Consider the following 16,415-nt stretch of genomic DNA (forward strand, 5'->3'; position numbering starts at 1 on the left):
TTGTGGCAATTTTGCAATTTCCATGATGTCCTAAACGAACTTGTGGGACGTACTGTCTTGTAGCCCACACAGTGGTAGAGCTTTAAGGGTCCTGACTTTGGATAGAAGCTGGGTCTGAGAATTTGCTTCAAATTAGAGGTTATTGCAGGACGTTTTCTGAGTTTTATAAAAAATCTCAGAGGTTCCTTTTTATCTTTATTTCTGCAACTGTAGCTCCCTTGGGACATTCAGCAGTTTCTGACTTGTTTTGTGGTTTGTTCTTACGAATTTCTCTTTCCATATTGGTGAAAAACAGATGTGATTCTGTCCAACAAATAGCTGTTGAGTGCCATCTCCAAAGCAGAAGTGGGGACCTGTATAGCTAGTTCCTGTTATAACTGGGCAGGGAGGCAGAATACTGTATGGATATTAGTATGCATGTTGGTAAGTGGGCAGATGTGGCAGTAAGAATTTGTGCAAGTCATCATGGATTGTTGTAGCTTTTTCCTTTTTTTCCCAGTAATACAGAAATCACTTTTCATTTCAGAATGAAGACTAAAGAGAGGTTTGGGGGGGTTTGAGGAACAGTATTAAATAATTACTTACAAAACTTTGTGAATGAATAAAAAAATATAATTGCTTAACTACACAGAGAGCCCATTTGAAATCAGCATCAGAAAATTAAAGTCCTGCCTGCCAACTATGTTAAAATTCCTACATGCAAGAGCAAGATAACAGGGTTAGATTTGGCCATATCTACAAAGCGAAATTTTATTTATGGTCTTGCTTAAGCAAAAGAAGCAAGAGAGGGCTCGGCGGCATGGCCTGGTGGCTAAGATCCTCGCCTTGATCCCATATGGCCGCTGGTTCTAATCCCGGCAGCTCCACTTCCTCTCTATCTCTCCTCCTCTCAGTATATATCTGACTTTGTAATAAAAATAAAATAAATCTTTAAAAAAAAAAAAAAAGAGGCAAGAGAATTTAGACTAGATAAAGAACAAAGTGAGACCAGGGCCTTGGCAGGAGTGTGGTGGGAGGCCAGAAATTACTTGGGATGTGTGAGATTATGGTGGGGTACAGTTAACTGCATGGTTGTGAGGGTGAACGACTATGGCTTGAATGAAAGACAAAATCATTGGGGGGAAAAAAATGAAAGGAATATGTTTTCCCACATAAATTTTGTTCTCTACACATAAAATCTGGGGGTAACTACAGTCTTTTTCCTTTAAAATTTGAATGACTACAGTGCCATTCATTTTTGGAATTGGTACTGCAGAGGAGAAACTAATTGTATTTTGTTTTGCTTCGGTCCTTTTTGTGTTCGGTTCTCCTTTTAGAATCTAATAATGTGTCAACCCTCGGTACTCTGTTCCCTATATCTTACCTCTAATCATTTTTATCTCCTTGTCCTCTTAGTATCTGCATTCTCAACTAGCCACTCACTAACTTGATCTTTAAAAGAACTGTACTGCTTACTGCTTTCAATTTGGCTTTCATGCTGTTAGTCTTGGTTTTGCAATCTTTCCTCCTCTAATCTTGTTGCTTTTCTGCCTTTTCATATTCTATCCAAGGGTAAGTGAGTATATGTGTTGATTATATTCACACAATTTGATGTAAGCTACATTTCAAAACTGCATTTCTGGAGATTGACAGTAATGATAGATAAAGCACTGCATTGAGATAATTTACCATTTGATCTCTATTGTACTCCTGGACTGTACACATGAAAAAAATTATTTCCAAATCAAAATGTAATAAGCACATTTGAAATGCTATATGAGCTATTGTTCAGAATGCCATGCCTTCCTAAGAGTGGAAACTGGCTCTTTAATTGTCACTTTGAATTGAAATCCCCACCATTGTCAGGGCTCCTTTTGTATTGTGGATATTGCTAAGATCATCTTGCCACAGGTATATTTCATACATTTGGTCCCTTTTCAGTTAATGAAGCATTTTTTTGTTAATGCAGCATTTATCTGTATATATTAAAGATGTCATTTTCTACCTTTTGCTTTTGATATAAAATTAAGTGACTATAATTCATGTGAATTGGATCCTGGTCACGCAATTCTTGGGCCAGGAGTTCAAGGAAAAGAAATGTTTTGCTGCAACTAAATGACTCATTAAACATTATTAGTGAACATTAAATGATGAACCAGAAAATAAGTATAGAAAAAACAAAAAGTTAACTTGCTTTTATCAATCATTTTAATGGTTTAAAAGAGTATGAAGAAAATGCCAAGAACTCGGATATCATAAAATAAATATTGCATGATCAACTTGAATCTCATCCAGGTCTGTTTTTTCCAGTTAAGTATTAGTATATTCTGAACATTTCTATGTAGTAGGCTATACATAGTTGTGAATTAATTATGATTCAGTTGTAACACAAACCACTTCGATAAGTAGTTTTGCTGTAGGCCTACAGGGATATCAGGATCTTTTAGAACCAAATTTGCTACATAAGTATATAAGCATTATAATAATGGCATCTTACTCTGTTTTTTAGGTGGCCCTGACTAACTACACCTTTGAAAATGTCAGCTTTCACATTCTTCATCAGCGTTTCCCCCTGTTTACCTTTCGAATGTTGTCAGATTGGTTTGATAACAAGACTGATCTACACAGGTAATGTTTTATAACTCTGAAGATGGTAAGATCCTTTTTTAAGAATCAATATATTGAGGTAATTTATATGCAGTAAAGTTCACATATCTTAAAGTAGGTTGTTCATTGACTTTAAAAATATATTCGCCCTTTAATCACTACCCAATCAAGATAAGCAACATACCTAATACCTAGAAAATTCTCTTATACACTTTCCCAATCAGCCTGCCCATCACTTACTTGTTTAATAAGTACTAGTTGGGTTTCTATCACTGTAGATTACTTTCTGCCAGTTTTAGAACTTCATCTAAATGTACGTATTAATATTCTAGCCTCTTTGTGTATGACATCTTTGGAGAAATGCAGCATAATGTTTCTTAAAATGCGACTAATCTTGCACAAGCCAGTCATTTGTTCATTGTTATTCATTGTTTTATCTATTTACCTATCTGTGGACAGTTTGTGATGTTTCTGGTAGGAGTCCACTGTAAATAAAAATGCAGATTTCTAGCAGGTGTCTGTAAACATTTTTATTTCTCTAAGGGAGGAATTGCTGGGTCGTGTGGTTAGTATGTATTAACATTCTAAAAAACCGTTGATCTTTGACTTTTTCTAGTGATAAATTCTGTTAGCTCTTACTTTCTGGAAATGTTTATTGCACTCTAATTTTGAGTGATATTTTCACTCATCCTAGAATTGAGTGTTACCTCTAAAAATTGTTCCCTTTTCTCCTTTGTTCCTGATAAGAAGTGAATGGTCATTCTTACGGTATACATAAGTCATTTTCTTTTTATTGTCAGGTTTAATATTAAACCTGCTGTGGTTTGTCAATCTGTACAAGCTTATAGTGATGGTGGCAGAATAAGTTGCTCGGTTCTCCTGATTCCGCCTCAGTCTGTGGAAGTTTCTGTTCTTCTGGACTCAAGAGACAGGACTTTCTACTGTTTTTCTCACAGTTGCAGTTGACCTCTGCCAAGCAGGTTTCCTGACCCATCCAAGGAATAGATGGCTTTTTCTCTTACTCCCTCCAAAGCAATAGCATTCCCTTGTGGGAATCTAGGATAGGAAGATTTCTTGCCCCTTTCCCAGTGCTAGCTGTTGCTTGTTACTTTCTAACTCATGGTTAGAAAGGGACTGTACTGGCCCCAAAGTGTCTCCTAAGCTCCTCCAGCTTTACAGGACTCCATCTCAAAAATTAGTTTCAAGTTTTGTTTAGTATGGGTCTTACTCTACAACAGAGATTTCCCTTGAGACCTGGCTGAAGTTGTTAACAAGGGAATTACGCTGTCTGTCCACTCTGGTATTACTAAGCCTCCTAGCCCAGCACTGTCTGACCAGTTCTGCACACACTCAGCCCTCCAATAGCTGCTCTTACAAGCCTCGTATGATTTTATCCTGTTTGTTTTCAGCAGTCAGGGACAGTTATGCACAGGGAATCCCACTTGTAGTTCTAACCTTCAACTCCTGCTGCTTGTGGTACCTCCTCTGACAGATTCCAGCTGTGAGCTGCTTAGATACTAGCAAGTTATACAAAATGTCTAGGAAATTATCTCCACCCTGAACTGAGGTTCAGCTCCTGAGTTTGGCTTCCTCAAGAAGCAGCCTTTGGGCAGACTTTTGGCTCAGTGATTAAGACACTGGGTAAGATGCACACATCCCATCTTGGATTTCCTTGGATTGATAGCAGGCTCCAGCTCCTGATCCCAGTTTCCTGGTAATGTAGACCCAGGGAGGCAGCAGAGGTGGCTTGAATCGTTGGGTTCCTTCCTTTTGCGGCTTGCTTCCTTTAATATAATGATGTCTAGATCGACCCAAGTTACAGCATATATTAGTATTTTCTTTTATTGCCAAATCATACTTCATTGCATTTATTCAAACATCAGTGGATGGACATTTGGGTTATTTCTACTTCTTGAATATGTATGCAAACAAAACTGGTTAAAGGTTCATTTTTTAGTTTTAAACAAAATTTCAGTTTGCAAGGAAAATTTGGATTTGACATATCCTTGTCCCATGCATTCTTATTAAATTTAATTTTTCAATTTTTCTAATCTGTCACCAAATGCATAGTTGTTTTTTCCTATGAGAAGACATAGGAAGACTTAGGCTGATATTTATTGTGATAACTCTGAAGCCTTTATGTTTTTTACAAACCTGTGGGTACAATAAATTTTATATTATCAGTGAAATCTAAGCACCAATTTTTTATAACAAAAGTATTTTATTATATTACATAAAATAGTGACAATAGCTATCCCTTTGAAATTCTGTTTTAAATTTTGATACTTTTCCTGGAGTTGATGTCATTGAAATGCTGACATTTTTCTAATGCTTAGCTCTTTCGTACGACTCTTCCTTGGCGATCTCATTTTTAATATGTAGGTTTTCAGTAGAAAATAGTACTAGTTTTAAGTTTTCAAATTTTTCCCTAATGCTAATAGCAAGGGTTCTCTTTTGGTAGATGGAAAATGGTTGACCATTATGTTAGCCGTGTCCGTGGAAATCTCCGAATGTTAGAACAGCTGGATGTGATTGGGAAAACCAGTGAAATGGCTAGACTTTTTGGCATTCAGTTTTTACATGTACTGACAAGGGGTTCACAGGTAAGAAATCAAGTTTGTTACACACTTGGAATTTCTACATGAGTAATATATCTTTAATATGTTTGAAGTGATTGAGACTTTTTAAACTTGGATACTAATCATCAACTAGATAATCAAACCTAGTAATTTTATTTTCTGGTAAAATTTACTATAATGACTTTGTTTTATTTTCTCTATATACCAACCTTCTGGCCACTGACAACTTTTCCATTAAAAGAGTAGATCTCCATGCCCTTGAGAATAATACTTTACTTAAGATTGTTACTGTGATTCAAGACACCTTTAAAGCTGAGGAAGTGAGGCCTGGCACAGTAGCCTAGGGGCTAAAGTCCTCGCCTTGTATGCGCTGGGATCCCATATGGGTGCCAGCTCATGTCCCAGTTGGTCCGCTTCCCATCCAGCTCCGTGCTTGTGGCTTGGGAAGGCAGTAGAGGTTGGACTAAAGCCTTGGGACCCTGCATCCAGAAGAAGCTCTTGGCTTCTGGCTTCAGATTGGCTCAGCTCCAACCATTGTGGTCCCTTGGGGAGTGAATCAGCTCACAGAAGATCTTCCTCTCTGTCTCCTTCTCTCTGTATATCAGCCTTTCCAATAAAAGCATAAATCCTCAAGAAAAAATCTGAGGAAGCACATAGAACATCTCCCTGTTTTATGTTTCTAATTTTGGTTTCTTGCAACTCTAAATAGTTAATTTGGATTTGGAAATGAAGAGATTTAGAAATTGATGTGGTATCATTCACTCATTACAATGTTAATTAACCCCATAATGTTGGAAACTTGTTGATGTTATGTTATGGCATTTAATTGGACGGAATGATATTCTGCCAGCTGTGTCTTCAGACCAGAGTTGGTCTCCCCAAGAAACTGTTGAACTGAGCTGGACAATAAGACACTGGACCCTATGCATGGCACATGCTTGCATTGAAAGAAACAAGACTAGATTTGAACTGCAATACTGCAATAAGGTGGAGCAGTCCACCATGGGGGGGCATGGGGAGGGGATGGGGGAGCATCAGAACCTAAGAAACGCTGTTATAAAATGAAATGCAATAAAAATATATGTTTATACAAAAAAAAAGAAATTGATGTGGATGGCCCATATATTTTCTTTTTTCAATGTTTAAAATGCCATAGGAGCATTTAATTCACGTCTTTCTAATTTCTGAAGAATAATGAGAGATTTTGACAAACACTGTGCAAAATAATTTTCACACATCCATTGAACAAAGATGTATTTCCGTACTGATAGTTTGTTAAACTCTGTGCTGGACATCAGAAATACTACATTTAGTCACTCAGGTTCCCTAACCTTGAAAGTGCTTTCATGTAATTATTTTAATTGTTTTATTTTTATGATGTTCCCCAATTTACTGGTACAGTAAACTTGCAAAAAAAATTGATTTCTAACTTTTTCCATTACATGTTTGTTTATTTGGTTTTATTGCTTATAATCTATTTATTTATGCTTTGACATGTTTACAATACATTTGACCGGGTTTATATTAAAAGACAAAGGTAATCTAAAAACCACTGGAGACTATTTCGGTGAACCCCTGCTGGTCCTCATAAGTACTCTCTTCCTAGTGTCCCAAATTGTCTACTTAAGAACAGTTACAATGAGCTGACTGGCAGCAGCATCCCACGTAGGCATTGGTTTAAGTCCCAGCTGTTGCACTTTGGATCCAGCTCCCTAATCACCTCCTGAGAAAGCATAGGAAGATGGCTCAAGTGCTTGGATTCCAGCCACTCACATGGGAGACCTAGATGTTTATAAACCATCAGAAATAAGTTACCTTTCCTTTATAGAATCCTTCTTGAAAAGTACTAATTAAAATGCTTTATGTTTAGAAAAAGACAAAACAAAAAATTGGGATAACATTTATCTATTTTAACTTTCCTAACAACTCTTTAACTCTAGTTTTCCCAAATAAATTTCTTAAGGATTATAGAACAACTTTTCAAATGATTGTCAAAGTCTACAGTAGTCTGTCCTACACCCGCTTATTATAGTATTGCTATATTTAAAAATAAAAAGAAACCTAATTAAATGTCTCTCCAAAATTGATATTTCATAAATATTTTGCATGGGCATAGAAAATTGACCTGTATTCCCTTCCAGGCCCTGAAGGCTAAGTAACTGAGATTGCATAAAGGAATTGTAAAGAAGCCATTCATTCGTCTTATCCTGACGAGCAAAAATCATATGCAAATGGGCAATATGTTTATATTTTAACAACATTTTTTCTCATCTCCCTCCCTTCCTGCAGTACCGTGTGGAATCTATGATGCTGCGTATTGCCAAACCAATGAACTATATTCCTGTGACACCTAGTGTTCAACAAAGATCTCAAATGAGAGCCCCACAGTGTCTTCCCCTAATTATGGAACCTGAATCCCGTTTCTATAGCAACTCTGTCCTCGTTTTGGATTTCCAGTCATTATATCCTTCTATTGTGATTGCATATAACTACTGTTTTTCCACCTGCCTTGGTCACGTGGAGAACTTAGGAAAGTAAGATTTCTTCTTGTTTATAATTATGTTGTTGTGCTTTCTATTTGTTACTGAGACAAACCTTTTTTTGCTTGACACAGCCTTCTAAGCAAACTAAATGGGCTATACCAGAATTAATGTAGTGATTGTAATTGTCTTAATAATTGACATGGGTCACTATATGATGAGCTTGGTGTCATGGGTGCGTGACTGCTGAGTAGATAGACCTTGACTCTGTTTCACTCTCTGTGGCTACCCATGGTCTCTTAAACTGAAAGTTATTGTTATGAATTCATGTAAATATATAAGCTGAATGAAAATAGCATTTTAAATTTTCAAAAGTGTAGATATTGATGTTGAACTGTAACAAATAGAGTTTTCCTTTACTGTGACTTTTATGTATTTGAGACCAAATGTTTTTGTTTGTAGTGCATTTACTCCTTCATACGAAGCATTTGTGGAAATTATATTGGTAATCCTTTTTATAGAGAGTTTTGAGGAATTGTTTATAATCTTTTTTTATTAACTTTTTAAAGGAAATCAGTACAAAGTGATTGTGTATTGAGTTGAAATTTGATATTTTATTATAGAATTTACCAGATTTTAGCTTGGGGCCTTTAAAAAATGTTTTAGGTAAATTATAAACTATCTAAAGAACTGCTTGTTGGTAATAGGAAAGCATTTCACCTCAGGCCAGATGTTCCAGGTAAATATTATCAACCACATGGATTCATGTTTAAATGTTTGAGGATTCTTTAAATTGGCTAAAATTTCTGTTCTGTGATTTGAGAAAGTATCTGTTTCAATGTTTGCTTTCTTAACAGGTATGATGAGTTCAAGTTTGGCTGTACTTCTCTGAGAGTACCTCCAGATTTACTTTATCAGATTAGGCACGATATCACAGTGTCACCCAATGGCGTAGCTTTTGTCAAGGTAATACTCTCTTGTAAATGAAGGACATCAACTATGCCTTAACTTTTGGAAATGTAGCAGTGGTTTAAATATTGGCCTAAAATGTAAAACAGAAACAATGAATTTTCCTGATGATTTTATCCGAAAAGTAAAAGATACAGGAACCTTCTAATGGCTCACTGTGGAGGGGGGCAGGGGCAGGTAGAGGACATTATCTTTTGTGTAAATTTATCATAAAACCTTTTAGTTACTAGGTTTCTATTGATGAAATATTTACAGACATGCATGTACTTGTATGTGTACCTTCTGCCTTCTGATACCTTCTGATACAGCAATTTGAGATTAAAAAAATTACCTAAAAATTTCTGATTAGTTTAATGTGTACACTCTACTTATCATTCTGCATTATTTAAAATTAAGACTACTAGAGAATTAATGATACTCATACACTCTGTATGTTTGTTGATGGCATCTTTAAGAAGATAAATAACAAGATCCCCTTTGTCCTTTCTTAACCTCCCTCAAGAGACTAAGGAAATCCTTATAAATGGCTAAGGATGAAGGGGGAGATCTAGGAGATCTCTCATCTGCCACTTCCATTCCTGTCTTTTCTATTTCCTTAGCAGTGTATCTGAGCTAGTCGTGAGATAAGTAGGGTGATGGATGGTAGGATGGACCCCAGCAGCCCTGAAATTCACTCTCGTGGAGTTTAACAAAAGTAGCATGATTCTCTGCAGTAAGAGGGAATGCTAACTTAAAATTATCAATTTAGATGTAAAGAAGCTTTTCATCAGAGTTCATGGTATATTCCTTTTTGGAAAATTTTCAGAGACCCGTGTAAGCAGACACCTATTTGGAGACGTGCAAATAGATTTTTATTTTATTCCAAAATGCTTTCCCGCATTTAAAAACATACCAGTTTTGGTGTAGCAGTTAAGGTGCTACTTGAGACACACAGAGCCCATATCTCAGTACCGGATTCCACTTCAAATCCCAGCTTCCCACTAAGGTACACCCTAGGATATGTGCATTAGCAGGTGGTCATTCAAGCTGTTGGCTTACTGCCATCCATGTGAGAGTCCCAGAGGGAGTTCCCAGCACCTGGCTCAGCCTGGCCTAGTCAAGACCATTGTGAGCATTTGCGAGGTGGATCCAGTGAACAAGAGAAATATTCCAATATTCCTTCTCTCTCCACTCCCCCCCCCCCATAAAACTAGTACATAAAGTGATTTTTTTAAAAAATCAATTTTCATACTATATAAATTTTGCATTTTTGTTTCCTGTTATCTTTTTATTATTGAACATTGTGGCTGCTTCAAAAGGTACACCAAATGAATCGAATTAGAATAAGTATCTCCTTATTGCCTATCTCTCAGGTTATATTAAATCCCTTTAACAGCATTTTTAAACTTATTTTTATATTTTGATCAAATATGTAAACCTTAAAAGTTTTTAGTTAGTCTCTCTGACATGCATTACCTTGCACGTGTCTGTGAATCATCATCAACGTTGATACTATTTTGTGGTTTTCATTCCTACTGGAGTTCTCATAAATTCTCCCTACTCTTAACTAATACAAATGATTTATATATATATTTTTTTGGCATCAACAAATTTTATCACCTCATTATTCATCCCCTCTTCCAGATTGCTAATAAATATAGGCCGGAGGGGATGGCTTAGTGGTCTAAGCATCAGATTTGAAATACCTAGAGTCCCTGGAACTACAGGTTTGAATGTCAGCAGAGTCAACCCAGCTCATCACTCTTCCAAGGTAGATAAATTGAGTTCCATGCAGATTGCTGTGTGGGGTCATTAGATGAGATCTTTTAAAGTTGAGGTTGGTTATGAGTGATTCAAGTCCCATATGTCTTTGAAAGAATGGGGGTTTTGATCAAAGTTTTGAACAGTTCCCTCCAAGCTTGTTGTACGATCCCATAAGACATCCTCCTTCCTGGAGGTTTCTGAACTCACATAGTAGTACTACATTAGATTTTTAGGAGAAGAATGCTCTTCAAGAGAAATAAAAAGTGATAATTTCGTATTAACCTAGTCCTGTGGCCATTTTGATGTTAGCATATTTCAATTCATAATAGTTGGCCATTAGTATGCATTGTGCTTCTTTCTTAATTATATAAATCAATAATGTTTGAGGGGTACCAAACGTTCTTTTTTCCTTTCTGATAGCCTTCAGTAAGAAAGGGTGTGCTACCAAGAATGCTTGAAGAAATTTTGAAGACTAGACTTATGGTGAAACAATCAATGAAGGCTTACAAACAAGACAGAGCCCTGTCACGGATGCTGAATGCGCGTCAGCTAGGACTGAAGCTCATAGCAAATGTCACATATGGCTATACATCAGCTAACTTCTCTGGGAGAATGCCATGCATTGAGGTAAGTGACATAAAAAAGCAACAGTTAATGAATGCCTGTTCATGAACACTTTTCATTTTATTTTGAAAATTTGGACTAAAGGGCTTCATTTACTCAAACTGGTGCTATAAATAAATGTTTACATATATACTTTTTTTACATATATATATGTTGTGTGTATAAGTGTGTGTGTACACTTTGATATCCATAGGTTTTCTCTATGAAAACTCTGTGTATCTCAATGATAGAAAATAGCATATAAGCCCAGAAACTGCATATTCACAATTATAGTATTACTCGGGGCCACTGCCTACAGCTCCAGAATCCCATATCAGCACCAATTTGAATCCCAGCTGCTCTACTTATGATTCAGCTCCCTGCTAATGAGCCTGGGAAAATAGCAGAATATGGCCCATGTGCTTGAGTCCCTGCACCAATGTCGGGGAGACCCAGAGGAAGCTCTAAGGCCCCTGGCTTCAGCCTGGACCCTAGCTGTTGGAGCCATTTTGGGAGTGAACCAGCAGATGAAACATTTCTTGCTCTGTCTCTCTAATTCTGCCTTTCAAAAATTAAGAAAGTGGGGCCCGGTGCACTAGCCTAGAGACTGAAGTCCTCACTTTGCATGCCATATGGGCACCGATTCGTGTCTTGGCTGCTCTGCTTCCCACCCAGCTCCCTGGTTGTGGCCTGGTAAAACATTCAAGGACGGCCTAAAGCCTTGGGACCCTGCACCCACATGGGAGACCTGGAAGAAGCTCCTGGCTTCTGGCTTAGGATTGGCTCAGCTTTGGTTGTTGTGGCCACTTCTACAATGTCAGCATCTCCTCTGGGTGCTGGTTTGATCCTGGTTGCTCCCCTCCCCATCCACTCCCTATAATTGCCAGGGGAAGCAGTGGAAAATGGCCCAAGTATTTGTGCCCATACCGCTGCTATGGGAGACCCAAATGAAGCTCCTAGTTCCTGTCTTCAGCCTAGCACAATGCTGGTCACTGCGGCTGTGTGGCGAGTGAACCAGTGCATGGATGATTCCTCTCTTTTTCTCTCCCTCCCTTTCTCTGTAACTGTGCCTTTCAAATAAATAAATACATCTTTGGGGGGGGGGGGAATTGTTGTAAGTCAGTGTCATAGTCTCAGTTGGATATGTCACTGACATTTCAATAATTGAAAATTTTCTGTGTTCACATTTTTCTCCTAATCTACTGACTTGATATTCATGCTAAAGAGATATATATATATGGGCCCGGCAGCGTGGCCTAGCAGCTAAAGTCCTCACCTTGAATGCACCGGGATCCCATTTGGGCGCCGGTTCTAATCCCGGCAGCTCCACTTCCCATCCAGCTCCCTGCTTATGGCCTGGGAAAGCGTCGCGGATGGCCCAATGCTTTGGGACCCTGCACCCACGTGGGAGACCCAGAAGAGGTTCCTGGATCCTGGCTTCGGATCAGCTCAGCACTGGCCATTGCGGCTCACTTGGGGAGTGAATCATCGGATGGAAGATCTTCCTCTCTGTCTCTCCTCTCTGTATATCTGACTTTGCAATAAAAAATAAATAAATCTTAAAAAAAAAAAAGACATATATATATGATAGTTTTCAACTAGTTGAACTTTGTTTCTTCCTTTTTTTTTTTCAGATAATCCGTTTTCATTTTAAATATTTTTATTATCACTTTCTAGAATCCCAGTGTTGTCTAAATTATAAAACCAGTTATTTTTCCCTTTTTAGGTCTTAGCCCTATAATTGAGTAATACTTTTCAAAGTAGGAATCATGGCATAAAGTGGCAGAATTATTTAATTATCACTCCTTCCCTTTCCTCTGGTACTGTCTGATCTTTGATACAGGGTGGTTTTTAGGGGAAGCTTCCAGAGTTCTTAATCATCCAGGTGTAATTTAAATGGGTTAGCGTACGCATGTTGGATGGGTATTTAGGATCTCTGTGTGTGTGTACACATATATTTGTAAGTGCATATTTGAAGGCAGGCACTTGGCATAGCAGTAAATAACACCATTTGGGATGCCTACACCCCATGCTGGAGTGCCTGACTTTAAATATTAGCATGGCTCTTGGTTCCAGCTGCTTGCCAATGTGCACCCTGAGAGACAGCAGGGGCGCAAGTGCTCGGTGCCCCTTCTACCCAAATGGGAGACTTGGACTCGGTTCCTGACTTCTGGCTTCAGACTGCCCAGGCCCACTGGTGCAGGCATTTGGGAAATGAACCAGCAGAGGGGGAGAATGCAATCGCTCACTCTTTCTCTCCCATTCCCTCCCACCCCTCGCCTTTCAAATAAATAAGATAAATATGTTTTCAGTAAGTTTGTTTTTAAAAGTACCATTGACTTTGACTCTGGGGAGGCTCACCTATCCAGCTATTTGCCCTCACACGTTCAAAAGTTTACTTTGTTTACAGACAGTGGCAACAGAGGGCAGGTTGAAGATTTTTCAAGTTTGAGTTTCAGTTAGATGGTATGATTGTTAAATACATTAAGGTATAATTCACATTCTAAGGGTTTTCTAATATATTTAGATCTCAACAGAATTTATGATCTTAAAACTCAAGATTTCTGCCGTTGTTATTCCTCTGTTCAAATGTGTAAAAAATTTTTAAACAGCCTTTTTAAAAATTTTTATTACTTTTATTTCAGAAGCAGGGAGACAGACAAATAGAGCAGTCCCCTGCTGGTTCACTTCGCCAAAATGTCCCCCAGGGCTGTGCCAGAGCTACAGTTCAGGTCTCCCAAATGAATGGAAAGAACATAGTTACTTAAACCATAACCACTGCCTCTGAGGGTCTAAAGCAGGAAATTGGAGTTGGAAGATGAGAACTGAATGCACACTCCAAAAGGGACATTAAATACCTGTTGTCAGCATTTTAACTAATATTCTTATATTAGTTCAGGTAATTCAAATTCTGTAGTAATAGTAATAATCATTACTACTGTTTGCTTCTTCACAAAATAGACAAAATGCCTTTTTGCTTTAAAATTTCATAAGGCATTCTCTGTTGAATGTTCCAAAATAAACTTAAAATAGCAATACAATAAAACTTTTTTATTAATTATACAATTGGATGAGGATGCTCTTTATATTTGTCAAGGCTTAGCTGAAAAGAATGGTGACATTGGTGACTATTTTTTACATTCCTTTCTCCTTATTTTTCAAAATATGTAGTAATTTAACATTATTATGATACTTCAAAAAGTTCATGGAAAACATTTGAAGCCAAGTTTTGGTGAAAAAAAATTGAAATCCATGCATTTTTTTCGTAATATGCATTTCATTGAACTTTTTTGAAGACCCTATCATGAGATTTCAAAAATACTATGCCAAATAAACTTAATTCCACTTTCTGTGGACTTTCTAAAATGTCTTCATCAATGTTAGTAGTTGGACTTACACTGGGCTGTGTGAAAAAATCATTTCTGCTATGTCTGTTTCAACAGGTTGGCGATAGCATTGTTCACAAAGCCAGAGAGACCCTGGAACGAGCTATTAAACTGGTGAATGACACCAAGAAATGGGGTGCTAGGGTTGTATATGGAGACACTGACAGGTAATTTGTTTTTGTTTTATATTTTCTTACGTCTCTTCAGATCTTCATTTCATTATTTGAAGTGGATTAAGGGCAATCTTGTGTCTTTCCCAGTGTTTGTGGTCTCATCAGAATTAACACAGGTTCTGATTTATCAAATACAGCCTTCAAAAACAAAGGGAACCTATCCCAAGCCACAAACGGGATTTTCCTGGAATCCCTCAAGACGGGATTCAAAACCAAATACACAGGAATCAAGTCTATATAAAGAAGTGACATTTAGCATGTCATAATTAAACATGGCTGCAGACTTCTAAATTTAAATGTATATCATAAACTGTGTTTAAAAGGTAGTTGCCAAAGATATTAATGGTTACTTTTCATTATGCCCCCAAAAAAGTGTTGCCCTTCTTATATGCAAATACAGTTTTCCATTTGATTGCAAAGGGTTTGCAGACTTCCTCAAGCCCATTAGTCATGGCCTGGCAAAGAACTAGACTGGACTGCCTTTGAATTCTGAATTAATAATCCCACCTACTTTGTTCCTTCATTAATTAGTAAAAGTCTCTTCAGTGACTCATCTTTACTCACTCACCTTCTGCTTTGAAAATCATTGTTACAAAAGTGTACTTGAACTTCTTAACCCAAAGATGAATGCTATTTAGTAAATTAAAAGGACCAGTGATAAATACAAATTCATCTTAAAGCAATCTTTCTCTTGGTAGGCTAATTATCTTTATTCTTTAAAGTGATCAAAAACTTCTGTTAATCCTGGCTAGTTCTCTTAAAGTTAAGCACCAGATCAAACTGGCCCAAAACAGCATAAAATAAACTCAAACCCACCAAAAAATTTTTTTTAAGATTTATTTATTTTATTACAGCCAGATATACACAGAGGAGGAGAGACAGAAAGGAAGATCTTCCGTCCGATGATTCACTCCCCAAGTGAGCTGCAATGGGCCAGTGTGCGCCGATCCGAAGCCGGGAACCTGGAACCTCTTCCGGGTCTCCCACGTGGGTGCAGGGTTCCAATGCATTGGGCCGTCCTCAACTGCTTTCCCAGGCCACAAGCAGGGAGCTGGATGGGAAGTGGAGCTGCCAGGATTAGAACCGGCGCCCATATGGGATCCCGGGGCTTTCAAGGCGAGGGCTTTAGCCGCTAGGCCACGCCGCCGGGCCCTTCAATTATTTTTTAATAATCTTATTTAGTTGATTAGGGAACAAAGGGTCAGGGGCTACAGGGTGAAAGTGGGTAATACCATTGTTTCCACACCAATATCATTTTTCCCTGTATCTGGGGTCAGGGAAAAAAACAAAGGGAAAAGCCCCACCCAACCTCCCACCCATCCCAGATCCCCAACGGGAGGCGCGCTCTGAGGGTCCTGCTCATACAGTTTTGATAGTTCATCAGTTCTGGATTGCTGCCAATCTCTCAGTTCCAATCGCAATGAACCCTATTCAGAATCTACTGACTGACAGTCTCTTCATGGTTGGGGTTCTAAGATCAGCAGTTCAGTTGGAGGGATCTCCAAAGAAACTTCGTCTGAGATGATCCCAGGCCTGATTCTTGCACGAGTTTGCTAGTACAGAGTCTGACACCGTCCGTCACACCAATCAGCTTATGCACATGCTGGTCACCACCAACAAATCTAAACTATGTATCCTGTTGGTAACTTTAAAATGTTAAAGTGTAGATGTGCATATTTTAATTGCTTTTATTTATATTTTTTTTCTTAAAATTTTTTCTTTTAAATAATTTAACATAGTTGGTCAGGGTAAGAAGGACCAAGGGTTAGGGGAAACTTGCATGATCATTGTTTCCAAGTTTTCTATTTCTTCTTCCTGTTCCTGGGGGAAGAGAGGGGATAAGAGGAGAAGCCACATCCAGCCTCCCAACCACCCCAACACCCGGGAATGGGGAAC

The 16,415-nt window shown here is 38.0% G+C and overlaps 1 protein-coding gene across 3 annotated transcripts in view; it reads left to right on the plus strand.

Moving 5' to 3' along the window:
* The window catches only part of REV3L (REV3 like, DNA directed polymerase zeta catalytic subunit), a 156,807-nt gene that overhangs the window by 128,010 nt on the left and 12,382 nt on the right, over window positions 1–16,415 (plus strand). For 2 of the 3 annotated variants that reach the window (XM_058658048.1, XM_058658107.1), the window contains 6 exons: window positions 2,489–2,607; window positions 5,048–5,189; window positions 7,455–7,699; window positions 8,503–8,611; window positions 10,778–10,984; window positions 14,404–14,513. In XM_058658048.1, coding sequence (XP_058514031.1) covers window positions 2,489–2,607; window positions 5,048–5,189; window positions 7,455–7,699; window positions 8,503–8,611; window positions 10,778–10,984; window positions 14,404–14,513 — 932 coding nt within the window. Of the gene's footprint in view, window positions 1–2,488; window positions 2,608–5,047; window positions 5,190–7,454; window positions 7,700–8,502; window positions 8,612–10,237; window positions 10,365–10,777; window positions 10,985–14,403; window positions 14,514–16,415 lie in introns of those variants that run through there. The other variant, XR_009244479.1, reaches the window with a different exon arrangement.

This window comes from Ochotona princeps, chromosome 1, assembly GCF_030435755.1.
Source record: "Ochotona princeps isolate mOchPri1 chromosome 1, mOchPri1.hap1, whole genome shotgun sequence".
Lineage (NCBI taxonomy): Eukaryota > Metazoa > Chordata > Mammalia > Lagomorpha > Ochotonidae > Ochotona > Ochotona princeps.